An 18,829-nucleotide genomic window follows, 5' to 3' on the forward strand; every position below is an offset into this window, starting at 1 on the left:
GACGAGTCACTTTGTATGGGGGCTATACAAAAAACATGGACCTATATCGCCCATTTTCAATACCAAAAGTTCTACGGACCTACAATAGATCTTTTGTATTTTACCCGTTTCTTCGTTTGTACATAATTGATGTCTTTCCTTGAGAAGAGATACAAAAATGGTCATATTGTGGTCTGAATTGGAAGAACCATTTCAAGTCCCTATTGAAGACTAATTCTCCTAGGGATTCTGCGAAGGCATAGATTTTAAAACGATTATGGTCTTTTTCGAACGCTATAAAGAAAAATCCCAAATAAGGGGTCGATTATGGAAATCAATCCATCTCCAGTTGCGTTGGCGACAACAAATTTAATAAGAAAAATTTCCATTTCCGCATTGAAGCTCATACTTTTTTACAATTAAATTAATAGCTAAATGTTCAAAACCCTTATATTGATTGAATTTGAAAAAAAAATATGTCGTTTCACTTATTTCAATTGTAGGACTTTCTCTTCTGGCAACGAGACTACAGTTGAGTTGCTATCCATAATCGACCCCTAAAAGTATTTTTTTTATAATTAACACAAAAAACCATCCCAATAGAAAATGTCTTTAAGACAACATTGATGACTCGTGCACGACATTTCCAATTCGTTCACGACTCTTTGCAGACAGCCCTTTGGGATCGTTGACGACTTTTTCACACAAGTGTCCCAGTATTCATTCACGACAACTTGGGCGACAAGGTAAGCGAAGCTGTCGTCGACGACGACTTCGAAGACAAAAACCCGTTATTTCGTTGACGACTGCCTTGGAGACACTGTCTTGCTATTTGTCATTGACGACCTTACTAAAGACAATTTGTTTTGTTGTCGTGTGTTAAATTTTATTTTTATTACTTTATAAAAATGCATTATTTTACAACTTTTATCTTACATTAATAACAATTAGTTCTTGAATATTCTCTGATCCGCAATTTTTGAACTTATCCACGCCTCATTTTCCCATCACAACCGAGAGGTGACCTCCTTTATTTATGAATTCTGAAAAAACATTATTAATAAATACAATAACCGCTAATATAATCTATAATCTTACCATATACCACTCCCGCATCTTTTAAAACATCTTCAATTTACAGCATTCTCCATAACTTCAACCTACATATATGTATTAAAAGAATGACTTAAATAATTTTCAATGTTCCTTAATATAATTGTTCTTACTTACCGTTCTTTGGTAAAAGGAAAATCTTTAATCATTGACGCGATTTCAGAATTTGATGATTTTATTATCTTACATTTATTACAAAATAAAAATTGTATATTCAAATCAATATGTGAACAATCAATTCATAGCACGCTTTTTTGAAAATTTTTAGGTTTGTTGCCACGACACATTGCAAGACATGGTCATGCACCTTGTCGTGCATGACAATTTCATAGATTTCGTTAAAGAATCGTCGACGAAAATGTCATCAACGATTCGATTTTCTATTGGGATGTTGCTGTTGCTGTCTCATATCAATGAGTGCACACACACCGACTCATACTAGCTCAATGATATGAAACCTACTTTTCATCGCCGAGTCCGAACGGCTTATCTTACAACACCACTTATAGAGAAGTTTTATATGGCTGTAATACTCAGGAAATGTCGCCCACATACGCTGACTGGTATTTTGCACTGGTGGAAAGTGAACTACCCTTCAAGTCGTCCGGCTAACAAACTTTTGTTTCACTTCTGGAATTACAAAAATAAAAAAATCGTAATTTTGTAGTTTACCTTTCGAGAGGTGTTTCTTTATTTTTTTAATATTAATGGCTTTTATCAGATATCTTTTTTTTGTTTTGATTGAATTATGAGAGAATTACATAAAAAAAAGTTGTTCCTCATACGATTTTTACAAGACATTTAGAGACAACGACAACGCGTTTTGCATACAAGTGAATTACTTGAATCTCTGCTATTCCTTACAATCTCCTTCTTCTATACACTTTGATTTATATAAAAAAAGAAAAAACAAATTATTATAAATTACAAATAAAAAATAGATTATTTTTATTTGCCCCCGGTCACAATGTAACGGGGTGTAAAAAGGTTACGGCACACTGTGACCGGGAGCTAATCGACAAAGATTGTAATAAACATTATAGCCTAAATAGTCCATAATACACTTCCCCGTGAGGAACAGATGTTGTTTGTGGTGGTTGACGCGTTTCTTTTCCTCTCCTTCTCCTCCTCGCTCTTGTAATGTCGAAGTCAGACGACAACGATTTACTCCTCTTCGGCGACTTGTTGCAAGGGTTGTTCGTGTTGCTGCTGCTGTTGCTGCTGTTGTTGTTGCTCTTGACGATGCTGCTGTTGCTTGTGATGATGTTGATTACGTGGATTACGATTACGTTGATTGCGATTATCCCGTCGTTGACCACCCCAGTTGCCACCACCTTGGTTATTTTGATTGCGGTTATAACCACGATCACGATTACCCATGTTGCCACGTTGGAAGAAGTTACCTTGTTTCATATCGAAGACCTTTTCATTGACATCCACCAAATTGGTAACCTTATCAACAAATTGCATTGCCAAAGCCTGTAGACGTGAGGGTTCAGAGCGATGCATAACCACTGTCTCAGTGGGGTCATCCAAACTGGCCATCAATTCTTCATTGATAATCATCTTACTGATCAGTGAGTGTACCTTTTGCACGGGCAATTCATACATTTGGGCCAAGGAGGGAATGCTCAACGAAGTATAGACATTCGAATAGGTAAACAAATAAGTGCGCAACGACTCTTCCTTAATGAATTTCACCAACATTTCACGTACCCGATCCGATTCGTAGAACAGATCCCAAACCTTGGTATTCATTTTCTTGTTCACAATGAAATTGACACAAGCTTGCCAATTACCGCAACGCATAGCCTTGGCAGCGGCCACAACATGTTCACGCATAGACTCAGGAGGACCCACAAGTGACTGACGTTCAGATGAGCGCAATTGTTGGTAGAAAGTTTTACTGATCATGCGACGACGGGCATCAAATTCATGGGCAGCAATGTAGGGAATTTCAATGAGCATGGCGGATACGAGATAGACGCATTCCAACAATTCCAAATTGATATGCATATGGAAGGGCATTTGACGTTGTTTTTCAATCTTTTCCTGTTCTGCAGAACGTTCATGTTGACGTTGAGCCAATAAACCTTGGGCCAACAATTCTTTTGGTTTTCCAGTGACCATAAGGTCAACCAAACAGTGATGAGCATCCTTAATGTTCTCTTGGCGGAAAGCACACAAACCCAAATTGGCCATCATGCGATTGTATAGGATCTTGGTGGAAGGATCAGCAGAATCAATGCTATCCTGCAAGTGGGACATAAGAACCAAATCACGGGCCTGGAACCAGTTGTCATGCAAAGCGTGATGATAGATATGGGCCAAAATTGCACGAGTACGAATACGATCGGTATCATCCTTGGCATAGATGAATTTACACAACCGATCCATAACCTGGACAGAAGTGATAGTGCCAGCAGGTAACTCCTTACGTTTCTGTTTCAATACCTCTGGATCGAATTTATAGTATAAATGTTCAATCTTTCTCAAATAGATGCGGCAACGTTCATTGTTGTTGCCAATCTTTTCGAAATATTGCAAAACACTTTCAATAATCTTGGTTACAGTAACCTCATCCTTGAGGCGCACCACATAATCATTGGAGTGAGGATCACATTCCTTCAGCAACTTGGTGAATTCATCATCCAAACGTTCTACAGCAGCCAAAGGACAACCACGAATGTAAAATGGGGCTTCAACAAATTCCTCATTTTCCTCTGAGACACTTTCGCTCATGGTGATATTTTCATTAGCCAACAACAATTTCATCATGGTTTGCATGACATCCAACAACTTGCCCCAATGTTCCAATTTCATGGGCTCCGAAATCTTTTGGTTGTAATCGTAAATGGCAGAGATAATGTTGAAATGGATCTTGACAGCTACGGCTACACCCAAGTTATGTTGGTCGGAAATTTCCAACAACTCGAAAAGCATGTCGATTTGCATGCGACGATCAGTACGCTTCTTGCCACGGGCAGACATGATTTCCAACAACTTGGACAATACCAAAGGAACATCAATCTCAGCATCCTGTTCGAACATTTTTGGTTTCTCCACAACTGGACCCTTAACAACAATTTCCCATTCACCATCTTCATCGGCTTCTTCTTGCTTGCGACGCATCTTAGGTTCCTTGGTACGTTTTTCCTTTTTGCGCTCTTCTCTATCCTCTTTATCTTCCTTGCCGGTGGTTGGCTTTTTCAAGAAACGATCACGAATGTTAACATATTGATTGTCATCATCGGAAGAGTCCGACTCAGTGTCAGTATCTGAATCCCAGTCAATTGAATCATCTGATTCATCATCAGCTTGCTGAACTTTGGCAGGTGCAGATTTAGCGGTCTTCTGTTCTGCAGACATTTGTTGTTTCAAATCGCGATTGGCTCCGGCACCAAAGTCATCATCCTTTTCTTGATCCGATTCCTCGGCGGCCTCTTCATCTTCGGCCTCACTTTCTTGATCGGGATTTTCACGGAATTTAGCCAAATCCTCCTCGAAATCTTTGATGTACTTGCGTACCTTTTGACGCAATGTGCCCAACGATTTGGCACTGTTCTTGGACAAATTTTTACGACTTTCTCTATCTTCCCACACCTCATTGATGAAGTCTTCCAATTCGGCCAAGCAACGTACATAGAAACGGGGTGTAATACCATTTTCTTCTTTTGAAATAACCGGCAGGGCCTTTTGATAGGCCCTTGTCAGGTCTTCAAATGTTGTTAGTATACTCGCCATGTCTTTGATTTTCTTATGATTGCGTATGGTTTTGATGAGGGCAGTTATATTTTCATAACGTTTTTCCTTGGTGGAGCGTACAACACGTTTGACTTCTTCCTCATCATCACTGAAGTCCTATTGGGAAACATGAGTGGGGTAAGTAAGTGTATAAAGGGGTGTTGGATTTGTACTTACGTAGGCAGCGGCTCTAGCTTGAGTTGGAATCTGAACCTCTTCTTCTCCGGACTCGGATTCCGAGTCAGAACCAGTTGCGAAAAATCTTGACATGTTGGCGGCTTTAGCTTACTACTCCTTTGCACCCCAGTTGTTTTGTATATTATCTGAAATTTAAGAAACAAAAATCATTTTGCTTTACTCATTCACTTTCCTTTGAGGTTATGTTGTTTTTGCATATAAAAATTTCGGCCAACATGGCTCTGTTTGTTGGGGGGACACACTGCCACACAACATTTTTGCAAAGTGTCTTTCAAGGCAGAATAAGCGGTTTGAGATCACATAAAACTAATGCAACATGTGTAGTCTATGTTTTTCTTCACCACTGTATAGTTATTTGAATAATTTTCTATAAATTATTATCAAAAAATCACTAAAACTTACAGAACGAATAAAATATTCGATGGCTAAATCGCACAATCGCGTATAAAAAGGGTATTGCCAGACTGAAAATTGTTAAATGTCAATGTTAATTTGTTGGTGGTATTGCCACATTGAAACAATATTTTGGGAGGATGAAACAACAGACTAGGGATGTAAAGTCGGACGTATGACCACACTAGAGCGATTTCAATTAGAAATATTTCATGAAATTGGGTTTTCATAGGCGCGGTCCATGGATGAATTTCAGATGAGTTTTCATTTGACGTATACGCAAAGGAATTGACAGTTGAAATCGAGTGGATTTCGTAAATGTAAACCAAGCATTAAGTAGTTAACCATTTCAGGCGTTTTTAACCGCCAAGCTCATATTCAATGAACTGGAAACTGCTATGTCGATGGTCAGACTAGCAAGGTTTCTTGAAACCAATATCCTTAAAGTTTCTTTTCAAGTTTCGTTAGTGTCCACACACGTTAACGTGAAATTTAAGATTTTTGCGTTTCCTCTTAGTCCCGGTCCACACTAGAGTGAATTTCATTAAAAAAATTCATGAAATTAGGTGTTCTTAGGTTGAATTCCCCACAACAGCAATTTCATGATTTTAATCTTCTATGGAATTCGATCTATAGACGCATAATTTCATGTCAAAATTTCAATGAAATTACTCTAGTGTGGCCCGGGACTTTTTTTACCATTCGCGTTTGTTGTGTTTCTCACACCAATAAAAACAAAACAAACATAAATAAACCAAAAAACAACACAAAATATTTTTAGGCAAAAAACAGGTTTTTATATCATTTGTACTGTGATTTCGATGTTGATTTCGCTGAAATCATGACAAATTTTGCTTGATTCCGCGCGATATCACGAAACGCCTTCGAAATCACGAAATGGCGATGAATTCAAACCAAGCAGAAGCCTCTTTATCACCATTGTCACCCAAAAGATGTGAAAGTTGGGTATACAAGTTTCAACGTGTAGCTTTATAGCTGGTTTACATTACGAAATCGAGTCGATTTCAAACTGACAATTCCTTTGCTCAATTGTCAAATGAAATCGAATTGATTTCATTTGAGTTTTCATTTTACATATACGCAAAGGAATTGACAGATTGAAATCAACTCGATTTCGTAATGTAAACCAGCTATTTGAGTGTGTTAGTCCCGGTCCACACTAGAGTGATTTCATTGAAAAAATTGCATGAAATTATGCGTCTTTAGATCGACTTCCATAGTAGAGTAAAATCATAAAATTGCTGTAGTGGGGAATTCGATTTAAGATCGCCTAATTTCTTAGTAAATCAGTGATGATTTTAAGACATATTGTAACAAATGCTCTGTTCCTTTACGTGCCTGAGGTTACCATTTCTTACCATTTTAAACCTGCAGAGCGTTCATAGTAAAAGTAGCAAATGAGGGAAGTTCCTCTTCTCTCAGTAAACTGTGAAAATTGCTCTCACGTAAAAAGTTTTGCACAAAAGTAAAGAAATGAAAAAATAGTAGATCTGGAAGCAATGTCAAAAAATAAACAAGGCTGTTTAAAAAAAAACCAAAATAAATTTTACTGTTTTTTTATTTATTTTTTATTTCACTGGTATAAAGTTTTATTATTTTATTTCTTTTTATTTTGCTTTGACAAAGCGGGTAGTTTACTTTTTTCCTTTTGCCTTAATTGTCAAATAAATGTCAAATCAGCAGTTTGACAGATTTTTCACTTTTTACACAACGAAATTTGTCGAGCAGAAAGTAGTAAAAGAGAAAGCCATTTTGGCCCTCACTCCTCTCTTAAAAATTGCTTACAGTTTTGCTTACAGTTTATGCTTCGTTCCCGTACTTTTTAATGGTAAAACTCGAAAAAGAGAGAACTGCAAAAAATTTGTTCTCACACACAAGTTTTTTGAAATAGTTCGGGAACGGAAAAATGGAAAATACGTCAAAAATCTGGAACAAATGTCAAAGTCGGCGTATCAGCCAATCAGACGCCGCACAAATTTGTCGTGTAAAAAGTTTTTAAAGAGAGCGTTATTCAGCGCCATTTTTGTTTAATGACAAGTGAACATTTTACAACTTTTTTTTGTGTACGGGAACGCTTTTTCGAGCAAAATGTGTAAAAGTCGTAAAAATTTTAAAAACTTTTTAGTTTTGGAAAACAGCTTTATGCTAAGTTTACATTTACGAAATCAACTCGATTTCATCTGTCTATGGAATTGACAAATGTCAAATTGCTCAAATGTCAAATGAAATCTCATCAGAAATCCATTGGATTTCATTTGACGTTTAACCTACGGATTTGACAGATGAAATCGAGTGGATTTCGTAAATGCAAACATAGCATTAGTTAAAAATGGTAAAAGTTGAAGAAACTTTAACGTAAGACCATGTTTATATTATAGCCTTTTGCAGGGTTAACCTTCTCAATGGGGATTTATTTGACGTATACGCAAACGAATTGACATTTGAAACCCAGTGGGTTTGTTAAATCCGGTTATATATAAACGTACTATAAAGGAAAAAAACTAATATAAGAAGAATAAACGCCCATACGCTATACGCCTGTATTAGGTTAGCAACAATGCAATGTTTCAATTTCAATGAAGAGCTGCCACCTTGCTGCAAACGAAGTAACAAAAAATACATCTGGTAAAATTATATGACGCTGAAAATATACTTTCTTCGGTGGACATCTCAGAAAAAGAATTATTTAATTATTACTAAAGAAAAACAACCGTTAGCAGTTAAGAAGTAGCAATTTTGTCACCCATTTGTCTCAGGTATGTTACAAATTTTATACACAATGCCACAAGAAAAAGACCGGCTTAGTTATCTTTCATAAATTTTAAGATTTTCATGTGGCTTTTTGAAGAGTAGTTTTTTCGGTATCTCATTTTGGGCGCATATTTTTGTTTATTGCCAATTTATAGAAATCATAGACTTCTGGTCGTGCAATAGAATCAATTATAACTGTAAACCGCAGGGTACACCGGGTAGAAGGAATTGTTATATTGTAGCCAGTGATCGAAAGCACTCACCATGGCTGATGCTGCAATTGAAAATGATCCAGACGCTGGTGAATACTCTGTGGAACGCATTGAAGACAAGCGGGTCATAAATGGCAAGGTGAGTTAAGTGCCATACGAATTCATTTGTGACAAATTTACTTAATATGTTTCTATTACAGACTGAATACTATCTTAAGTGGAAAGGTTATCCACGTAGTGAAAACACATGGGAACCAGAAGAGAATCTCGACTGCCCTGATCTAATTGCCGCTTATGAGGAATCCATAAAGCCGAAGAAACGTAAGTAGTCTATTTCAAATGGATTTGCAATCGAAAGTTAATTTTTTAAATATTTTACAGCGGATGCCAAGAAACGGTCTTCTACTGCTCCAGGTGGTGAGCCAAAAACAAAGAGAAAAATAGCTGAAGACGAAAAAGATAATAGAAAAACAGTAGGCTTTGATCGTGGCCTTGAACCATCCAAGATTCTAGGGGCCACAGATTCTTCAGGTGAACTAATGTTCCTTATGAAATGGAAGGGCAGCGATGAGGCAGATTTGGTACCCGCGAAACAGGCCAATGTACGTTGTCCACAAATTGTCATACAGTTCTATGAAGAGCGACTCACTTGGCACACACCCAGTACCGACGATGACAAAAACTCCACCAGCAAGGAGAATTCAGCAGCTGACTAAGGTCGCGACAAACGCCACTCCCAATAGACATAAACATCTTAGTTTTTAAGCATCTCGTTTTAAGTGCATATTCTCTTGCAATACAAATTTCAGCTAAACACAAACCTAACATTCAATTTTTCCAAATATGTGAAACCACAAACAACCAACCTCTTGTTCACAAAATATACCAACTTGAATTAAAAATTAATTTTATTTTTGTATAAAAACGACCTATTCCACAAATTGCTTTAATGGAAACTTAACTACAACGTACATAAGTATAGATTTAGTTATCAATAATCATCAAAAACGTCTGGCTCTATAGACGAAAATAAGGTTTTTTTGTTCAACAATGAATCGTTTATAGTTTTACAAAATTAATTGTTTACATGTAATTGTAAATTTTTTTGTCCAATTTACTACTTTTTTTATAAAAACAACAATTTTGGTCACTATTACATGTCCTTGCTTGCGGGACAAGTAAAACAACGATGAAATATCATAAAAACAGATATCTTTTTGAATATAACAAAGATTTGAATTTCCAATGAATAAATATAATTTTTGTTTCAATTATGAGAAGAGGGTTTGGCTGACTTCCGTATCGTCATTTGCTTTGTGTTGTTTAAACTTCGTCAAAATATTTCAGTTGTACACTCATACATTGTTGATGTTTTGAAACACGTAGCTTGGTAGTTGATAATTGCAACGGAGTTAAGAAACATAATCAGCCTTATTACGGTTGGCGTAGTCGTATCCAAAACTGCAAGTTGATGTGTCGAAACGACTGATGGTATTATGAATATATTCGTCCTTAAAAGCTAAAATATCATATTAAAGAATTCTTTTGGTAAACAAATTAATAGAATTGTTAGTAGATCATGTTTAAGCTTTAAATCCAGAAGAAAAATCAACCCTGCAGTTTTTACAATCAAAATAATTGCTCGGCGTAGACGTTTTTGTAGTCATTGGGTAGTCGTCGTACAAGGGGAGTTCGGAAACTTCCTTCTTAGCCTAGCACAAAAAGCGCGGTATAAACAGAAAAAAGTTAAGTGTTTTGGAAACTTTTGGAACTTCCTCTGTTATGAACACATGTTAAATTTTGTTTCGATCTGGCAACTCCTTCATATAGAAACAGGGACCTAACCTTTTGGATCAATTAAATGTACAAATTCGAGAAAAACGTCCTGGCTTACAACACAAACAAATAATTTCTCATCAAGACAACGCAACAGCGCACAAGAGTGTTTTAACAATGGCTAAAATCAACGAATTAAAGTACGAGTTGCTTGACCACCCACCTGATTCTCCTGATTTAGCTCCCAGTGACTTTTACTTGTTCCCAAATCTAAAAAAATCCTTGCTGGCAAGCGTTTTACCTCAAATGTAGATGCAATTACGGTTGTAAACCACTATTTTGAAGACCTTGAGGAAGACTATTTTAATCAAGGGATAGAATTGCTAGAAAAGCGTTGGACTAAGTGTATTGAAATTTCAGGAGATTATATTGAAAAATAAAAATATTTTTGAAAAAAAAAACTAACTATTCTCTTTCATTGATAAGCTTAAAAAAGCAAAGACGAGGGTGAAATCGAAACAATCGAGACCCCTCTATGTCGCTGGCCCAAACAAAGTGCTAAAAATATTATCTTAACATGTTGTAAACTTCATAATTTTCTGCAGCAAGAAAACGAGTGGATAATAAAACAACAATTAATTGAAAATACGCCTAATGAAAAAGATTGTACCGATGATTTTGAATCAATTGACCGCCCTCGTAGTCTCATACAAAATTAATATATATATATATATATATATATATATATATATATATATATATATATATATATATATATATATATATATATTAATAATATATATATTTTTTATTGTTGTAAAATAATTGTAGCTTAATATCGGGTTTTGTTGTTTCCCTTTCCCGAAATTAAATCAATTTTAACTACATCCCACTTTAAATAAAACTTTTTTTTAAAAATTTAAAAAGAACAAAATCCGAGAATAATCTATTATTTTACAACAATAAAATAATACACATCAAACTGCCAAAAGTGAATCTATGTATATTTTTTTTAATAGTAAAATATTTCGTTCGAAATCATCTTTTGAACAAGAACTAAGAAATTTGCATTTCTTGAACCTTTATACGAGGACTCTTAACAGATTTTCACTGAAAAAAAGTAAAATTTTTATTTATTTCAGTTATTTTCCAATCATTATTTCATTAATCATTGCCAAAAATTCTTTTGAAATTGATTTGTTATTATTTTTATATGCAGTCGTTAACAAAATCGGTCACGACTATTTCCTCGCATTTCAACGGCATACGCAATACCGATTTGTCTTATCAAAAAAAAAAAAAATTATTTAGGGGTCGATTATGGATAGCAACTCAACTGTAATTGCGTTGTCAGATGAGAAAATCATGCAATTAAAATGATTAAAGAGACGGAAATTTTTGTCAAATTCAATCAATATCAGTGTTTTGAACCTTCAGTTATTAATTTTATTGTAAAAAAAAATATAGATTTTAATGCGGAAATAGAAAATGTTATTACTAAATTTGCTGTGGGCAACGCAACTGGAGTTGGGTTGCTATCCGTAATCGACCCCTTATAGCCCAAGAAATCCGTCCAGGGAATGATGAATGTGTTTCTTTCGATATTTTATAAATCTATGATGCTGTAAAATAAAAAAAATGTTCGTAGTACATATAATTTTTCATCATATAAACAATGCAAAAAAACTACGCCTACGCTTACGACATTTGAATGCATACGATTACGCCAACCGTAATAAGGGGAATACTTCGCACATTTTTAGTCATTTGTAAAGCAACTGACGATACGGAAGTCAGCCATTTATGCAGATACCTCGTTGCAATTGCCAACATAAATATGTCTTGCGTTTTTAATGTATTTTTAGGGGTCGATTATGGATAAAAACTCAACTGTAATTGCGTTGCCAGAAGAGAAAATCATGCAAATAAAATGATTAAAAAGACGGAAATTTTTGTCAAATTCTATCAATATCAGTGTTTTGAACCTTCAGCTATTAATTTTATTGTAAAAAAGTATAAATTTTAAAGCGCAAATAGAAAATGTTATTACTAAATTTGCTGTGGGCAACGCAACTGGAGTTGGGTTGCTATCCGTAATCGACCCCTTAATGTTTCCAAATGAGACTTTCTGAACGGTTACTTTGACAAAGCTAAAAAAGTGGTACATTTTGAAAAGTGTCTTTATTTGAGAAAATATATATTCGATTTGGGTAATTTGGTTAATTTTTATTATCATTCCATTTTAAAGAGGAGTATTCGTTTAGACTGAAACCCCCAATGTTTTCTTTTCAAAAAACATTAATGGAACATGCAGCTGCTCCCACACATTTTGTGAGATTCTTCAAAGCCAAACTGTAAAGAGCCCTCTCGATAGCTAGCATATCTTTTGCCATATTATTTAGTTGATGGGCATCATCTCCCATGTCATAGAACTCCGCAAAATCCTGAATTAATAAAAATATTATATATAGTTTCAAACGGTTTCAATAACCTCCTCCACCATGAGAAAACTTGGAACGTCGAAATAAAAATATGGCAGATCAGACGTTATATAAGAGCTATGAAAGAATACTTCTTTGGTATCTTTTCTGTAAAAACATCTTTCTATAAAATGAAACCACTGGTAACTTTTCTTTAAGAAATAAACAATCTGCAAAAAAGTATCCTTGCGTAACTCTACACTAAGGAAAATTTTCCTTGGCTAAGTGTTTTGTTAAAATTGTTACTTTTTACGGTGTAGGTTTATTATCTCGAAAAAAAGTCCTTCTCGCGCGTGGTGGGGGTTACGTAAATCATCGCTTTCAACTGGTTACTTCGACTTACCTCATCATCCTGAAACTCACAATACAAATGATTAATGCCATAGGCAAAGTTCCGTACACATGCATATGTATTATTCCATGAATCTTGACAATGGCATGCGCCTTGTACAGTACACTCGGCCATGCGATCTTCTGGCTGCCACATTGGACATTCAGATCTATAAGTTTTTAAACTCCCCTCTCCATGGTGTTGTACCAAAAGTCCCCGATGGTAGAACATATCCGTTGAAGGATCATAACTATCAGCATTCATCAAAAAAGGTTGTAAAGATTGACCATCCATTTGAGCATCCAAAGGTAAATGTAACCATTCCATTATGGTGGGCAGTAAATCAATTAGCAATGTTGGTGTAGTTATTACAACTCCAGGCTTAATGCTAGGACCTCTAATTAACAAGGGAACTTGTATATCGGTCTCATAGGGTTGACGTTTGTCAAAAGGTTGGGCAAACTGTCCCACATGATATCCATTATCTGAGCTGTAGATGACATAGGTATTTTCCAAATCTCCCGTTTGCTGTAATTTGTGAATGACACTGGCTACTAATTCATCAACTGCCAGCAGTGATTCCCAGCGTTGCTCAAAGTACGAATCCATTAAATTTAGGGTATCATCCGGAATTTCCTTTGAAGCAGCTACCAGCCAATGCTTTTCTGAAATTTCATCAATAACGAATTTAGGTAAATTCTATCGTTGGGCTAAGTTTTATCTTTACCTTTATCCACCTTATTAAAACTGGGAGTGCGCTTCGCCTTGGTTCCTTTAAATATACCTTTATGGCGTTCAGCTGGTGTTGATGGTTGATGGGGTGCGGGTGGTGCAATGAGAGCCAAGAATGGCACGTCTTTGTTTTTGTTGTCCAAAAAATCCAGAGCTTTATCTCGCAACAAGTCAGTTAAATACACATTACTGTAACTGACATTAAGATCATTTTCCCTTAATGTGAAATTATAATAAACTGAATTCCCATGCAGTCCATAGAAATGTCGCCAGCCAGGAGGTACTTCTCCTCCATGATAGGCATTTAAATATTTGCCAGCATAAAAAGTTGTATAACCGGCATCCTGAAGCAAGGTAGCCAAGGAGTGTTTTTCTTCCTTCGAACGCCAGTGACTTCCATAACAACCACCACTTTTGGAATTATTAAAGGTAAGATGATTGTGGGCATATTTTCCAGTCAATATACTAGCTCTGGATGGACAACACAATGGTGAAGAAGTATACTGGTAATAACAACAAAATTGACGCACATTATGCTATTTTAATGTTTACAAAACCTACCGCATTCTCAAATGTAGCACCCGCTGAACCAATCAGATTCCTAACATTTCTCATTGGATGCATACCATTCAATATCACATCTTGATCATCGGTTAAAATAAATAACACATTTGGCTGTTTGGCTCCAATGGAAGGAAAGGTAATACATAGCACACTAAAAATAACAACACCAATCAACCACCAGTTCATCCTTTAGCAAGATCGGCTTTTCTGTTTCCGATTTTGTTCAGTCCAGACACAAAGTGCTTTGTTTACGTTGAAGTATAGAATATGACTAAGGAACTCTCTACCTTTGTTCTCGTTTAATACAATTTGAGTAATATTTTTGCACTGATGACATTGATTAACACTACCCATACCCATACTCATGCAAACATTAGCTTGTGGTGCGTTGCTATGGAAAAACTGACCAAGTAACTAGAAGTGAAATGAGTGAACGAAATTCATATGTGCGCGTTTTACATCATAATTTGGGAATTAGGGAACAAGTAATCGGTTAAATTTGTTTAATATTAAAAACATATATCCATATTGGAATGTTGTATTATTTTTGGATGTCAGTAAACGGATATATGTAGTTTTTGAAAAAAAAAGGTAAAGTTCTTTGTGAGATCTAGACAATTTAGAATGAAATTCATGGGAGAATATAAATACTAGTGTTCAGGAAATAAGCTTGTGGGAGAAATATTTTGCATCTTTAGTGTAGTCCTGAAGAAAATTCAATTTTTTATATTCTTTAGAAATGGTATGCCTATGAAACTTTTCGCTAATAAAAGTAGCCATTGACTAAAACTGAACACGTACCTAGATTAGTATATTAAAAACCCAAAAGGAAGTTTCTGAGATATCGCGTGATGAATTTTTTGAACCGATTTTAAGGAAAAATATCGCTACGCGCAAATATGAAGATCAAAAGCTGGGGGCGAAACATTCCTTTAGGCGATGAAAGTCGATGAAGATAATCACCCTTATTACGGTTGGCGTATGCGTTCAAATGTCGTAGGCGTAGTCGTAGTTTACATTTTTTATATGATGAAAAATTATATACATACTACTAACATTTTTATTTTATAGCATTATAGATCCATAAAATATCGAAAGAAACACATTCATCATTCCCTGGACGGATTTCTTGGGCTATAAATAACAGTTTTTTGATAAGACAAATCGGTATCACGTATGACGTTGAAATACGAGGAGAGAGTCGTGACCGATTTTGTTGACGACTGCATATAAAAATAAAAACAAATCAATTTCAAAAGAATTTTTTGGCAATGATTAATGAAATATATTGGAAAATAACTAAAATAAATAAAAAATTTACTTCTTTTATTTCTTTTTTGTATGACAAATTGCGTGTTTTTATCAGATGACAAACTTTCTATTGAAAATCTGTTAGAGTCCTCGTAAAACGATTCAAGTAATGCAAATTTCTTAGTTCTTGTTCAAAAGACGATTTCGAACGAATTATTTTACAATTAAAAAAAAATATTTTTTTTTTAATTTTGAATGAGAAAAAACTTGTCGTCGTAAACTTTTCGAGATACCGTAAAATAACCCTACGACAACGACCCCAGATAGCATTTAGAAGACTGTTTTTTCAAAAATCACATTGAGGAGTCTTTTTAGAGTCCTTTTGGTGATCAAAAATTGATTAAGTCGCTTGTGTGATCAGAAAGGGACTCGAAAGTGACTCCCTGTAATGATTAAAAAGAGTTCAATTTAAAATACAACAACAAATGTTTAGCAATCACAAATAAATCATTGAGGTGTTTAAAATGTGACAATTTTTTGTTATTTATTGTCACATTTTGATCATCTGGAAGATTGAAAAATGCTTAATCAAAAAAGGGTCATACAGGAATTTAAAAATTGATTATAATTATGTATACTCTGATCATATTTTGAACAGTTAGGTGATTAAAAACTGATTGCTTTGTTTTATTTTTATTTGGTTGTAAATAAAAAAATAAAATTCTCATATACACTTTCTACAAAATTTTGATATAAATGTAACGTATAATATTAAAGGTACAGACAAACACAACCACAACCACCAAGCAACATAAAGGATAATTAAAAGACAAAACAAAGCAGAAAAGACTATAAAACAAAGGAAAGAAACAAAGAAGAATAAAAAGAAAATTTTTTTTAATTTATTTCGTCTAACAAAAAGACTCATAAATGACTCCCTAAAGACCCATAAATGATTATAAACATGACTCTAAAAAGACTCGAAAAAGGGACCGAAATTAATCAACAAAACACCAATAAATGATTGAAATACGACTCGAAAAAGACTCATTTGTGATTTGTTTAGAAGAGTCGCCTGAGGTTATGTTTTCCTACCGACAAAGGAGTCATTTATGATCAGAAAATGAGCTCATATTCTAGCTTTTTAATCGTGCAGTCGGATCAAAAAAGACTCGAATTTGATTAAAATTTTCAAAAAATGCTGACTGGGGACTACACCAATGACTACAAAAACGTCTACGCCGAACAATTATTTTGATTTTAAAAACTGTAGGGTTGTTCTTTCTTCTGGATTAACCCCCAGTTTTTGTAAAAATTTTTATTGTTCTCACACGAATTGTCAAATTTTGTATATCGATTTACTCGCTTTAGCGCAAATGTAGAGCGCTGATTTTTAAATGAGGAATCCTTAATGATATATGGAACGGGTATACGAAAAATTAGATGTGTATGTCATCTGGGGGCTGAGCTATAAATGCCTAAATTATTACGATTATAGACGAATGAACAAAAATAAGTTACAAAAACTGGGGGTAAAAGTTTACACATGATCTACTAACAATTCTATTAACTTTTTTACAAAAAGAATTCTTTAAAATTTGATATTTTAGCTTTTAAGGACGAATATATTCATAATATCATAATATATCAGTCGTTTCGACACGTCAACTTGCAATTTTGGATACGACTACGCCAACCGTAATATCGACTTTCATCGCCAGTTATGCCGTAGGACAAACTTCTGAGTTATAGCGAAATGAATTCTTTCTTAACGAACTTTACATGCATGACAAAAAAGAACCTAACAAAAATCTGATCTACGGTTCAAGAAATAAAGAACGAAAAGGATATGAAAGGAATTGAGTTAGAAGAATGAAATATTCTGCAAAAAGATTCGCCAATCGATTTGACTGAAGACATGTATTCTCAAAACAAAGCTACAACAACGCCAAAGAGAGATATAAAACTATTTTCCCATGTATTATAGGGGAGAAATCAAAAAAATTCCTCACGCGATATCTCAGAAACTTGACCTATGGCGAAAATTTCCATTTGGGTTCTTAATATACTAATCAAATAAAAACGGGGTTGAACCAGACTGGGATTTGAATCCACGTCCTCTAAAAATGTTATCACTACGTGTTAGCATTCAATGACAAACTCATAACATCCGCAGGCTGCTCTAAAAAGCGCTTGTCATGGAAGTCATGCAGATTGAAATCAAAGTTTGATGGCAAGTTACAACATTACAATTGCTTCGGTATACATTTTGAAGCATTGTCAGAGAAGCCACAACCAGACCCGATATGCCTAATGAGCGGCGTAATTAACAGCGGAACCGGTCACATAATTTGGTGGTGTTAAAACTCTCGTCGTAATGTTGATGTCATTGCAAAGGATTGCTGAATATGACATGCCACAGCATTGGTGAAAATGACATGTCAAAACATTGGTGTAAATGACATGCTTTGGATCCAAAAATGAATAGCATCTTTTGGGGTCCACGCTCATACAAAATTCATCGATGAAGATGCTAAAAAGATGACATGCCAGATCACTTTCACCCATGATTAAATGGCATCGAACATTTTGCTGGGTCTCTTCTCCATACTATCGTCGAGAACCTCCTTTTTGCACTTTTTATTTAAGGTACTTTCTCAAAAAGTCATAATAAGCACTTGTTTAAAATTTTTCTGAGAAAAGTACCCTTGTGAAAGTTTTAACTTTCAAAAGAACCCCTTATGCCGGGCATACACTATGGGCATGCACGACAGCATTTGTAATAGTATTAGTAAATTTTGAAGTTTTTGTCAATGTATTTGGGAGTAGTTTTGGCAGGATTGAAATCAAAATAGTTTTGATTTTGTAAATGAACCCCTTTCAATCCGATGAATTTTGTTTATTTCCCAAGTAACGAACAAATAATTTTTGAAAACAACAAATATTATTTGTGAGGAAATTAGAAATTTGGAAAACTTCAACCCAAAATCGAGTTCTGGAGGAAAATTCATCATTTTTGCAATATGGATTGAAGGAATGCCACACACTATTCAATCACACACTTACACAGGGGTTCATCGGTTGCTGTCCTGCATGCCCATAGTGTATGCCCGGCATTAGTTAACGTTCCATTTCCATTAGGTAATTATATGAAGCGAACCTCTAGAAACCTTGTCCCTGACAAATAGCATCGTAGGTAAAGTGGTTTGTTTTTGGTAATTTGCATTCAATGAAAAAATACTTCCCTTATTTTCGAACTTACCTTTCCTTTCCCGCTAAGAAAA

The 18,829-nt window shown here is 35.0% G+C and overlaps 3 protein-coding genes across 3 annotated transcripts; 1 reads left to right on the forward strand and 2 right to left on the reverse strand.

Annotated features, from left to right (window-relative positions):
- Positions 1-1,751: 1,751 nt before the first annotated feature.
- Positions 1,752-5,556, reverse strand: eIF3c (eukaryotic translation initiation factor 3 subunit c). The gene is made up of 3 exons (XM_073976001.1): positions 5,437-5,556; positions 5,014-5,159; positions 1,752-4,953 (listed from the first exon to the last, which is right to left on the reverse strand). Exons 2-3 carry the CDS (start codon positions 5,104-5,106, stop codon positions 2,257-2,259), a joined length of 2,790 nt encoding a protein of 929 aa, XP_073832102.1. The 5' UTR covers positions 5,107-5,159; positions 5,437-5,556; the 3' UTR covers positions 1,752-2,256.
- A 2,508-nt stretch (positions 5,557-8,064) lies between these two features.
- On the forward strand, positions 8,065-9,665 carry LOC141400031 (chromobox protein homolog 1-like). The gene is made up of 4 exons (XM_073979437.1): positions 8,065-8,204; positions 8,355-8,550; positions 8,612-8,732; positions 8,793-9,665. The coding sequence occupies exons 2-4, from the start codon at positions 8,464-8,466 to the stop codon at positions 9,125-9,127; spliced, it is 543 nt and encodes a 180-aa protein (XP_073835538.1). The 5' UTR covers positions 8,065-8,204; positions 8,355-8,463; the 3' UTR covers positions 9,128-9,665.
- Positions 9,666-12,353: 2,688 nt separating this feature from the next.
- On the reverse strand, positions 12,354-14,562 carry LOC141396720 (N-acetylglucosamine-6-sulfatase-like). The gene is made up of 4 exons (XM_073972359.1): positions 14,292-14,562; positions 13,726-14,233; positions 13,011-13,663; positions 12,354-12,631 (listed from the first exon to the last, which is right to left on the reverse strand). The coding sequence occupies exons 1-4, from the start codon at positions 14,478-14,480 to the stop codon at positions 12,476-12,478; spliced, it is 1,506 nt and encodes a 501-aa protein (XP_073828460.1). The 5' UTR covers positions 14,481-14,562; the 3' UTR covers positions 12,354-12,475.
- Between the last annotated feature and the right edge of the window lie 4,267 nt (positions 14,563-18,829).

Source organism: Musca autumnalis, unplaced genomic scaffold (genome assembly GCF_047663935.1).
Source record: "Musca autumnalis isolate F117 unplaced genomic scaffold, ASM4766393v1 scaffold_3, whole genome shotgun sequence".
In the NCBI taxonomy this organism is placed as follows: domain Eukaryota; kingdom Metazoa; phylum Arthropoda; class Insecta; order Diptera; family Muscidae; genus Musca; species Musca autumnalis.

Bases quoted from the DNA above. Each gene is read 5' to 3' on its own strand.
- LOC141400031 (XM_073979437.1), top strand. From the start codon at position 8,464: ATGGCTGATGCTGCAATTGAAAATGATCCAGACGCTGGTGAATACTCT. The intron at 8,551-8,611 runs GTGAGTTAAGTG...TTTCTATTACAG, and splicing joins AGCGGGTCATAAATGGCAAG to ACTGAATACTATCTTAAGTG. The intron at 8,733-8,792 runs GTAAGTAGTCTA...AATATTTTACAG, and splicing joins ATCCATAAAGCCGAAGAAAC to CGGATGCCAAGAAACGGTCT.
- LOC141396720 (XM_073972359.1), bottom strand. From the start codon at position 14,480: ATGAACTGGTGGTTGATTGGTGTTGTTATTTTTAGTGTGCTATGTATT. The intron at 13,664-13,725 runs GTAAAGATAAAA...ATGAAATTTCAG, and splicing joins TTTTAATAAGGTGGATAAAG to AAAAGCATTGGCTGGTAGCT. The intron at 12,632-13,010 runs GTAAGTCGAAGT...TTATTAATTCAG, and splicing joins GTGAGTTTCAGGATGATGAG to GATTTTGCGGAGTTCTATGA.
- eIF3c (XM_073976001.1), bottom strand. From the start codon at position 5,106: ATGTCAAGATTTTTCGCAACTGGTTCTGACTCGGAATCCGAGTCCGGA. The intron at 4,954-5,013 runs GTAAGTACAAAT...GTTTCCCAATAG, and splicing joins AAGCTAGAGCCGCTGCCTAC to GACTTCAGTGATGATGAGGA.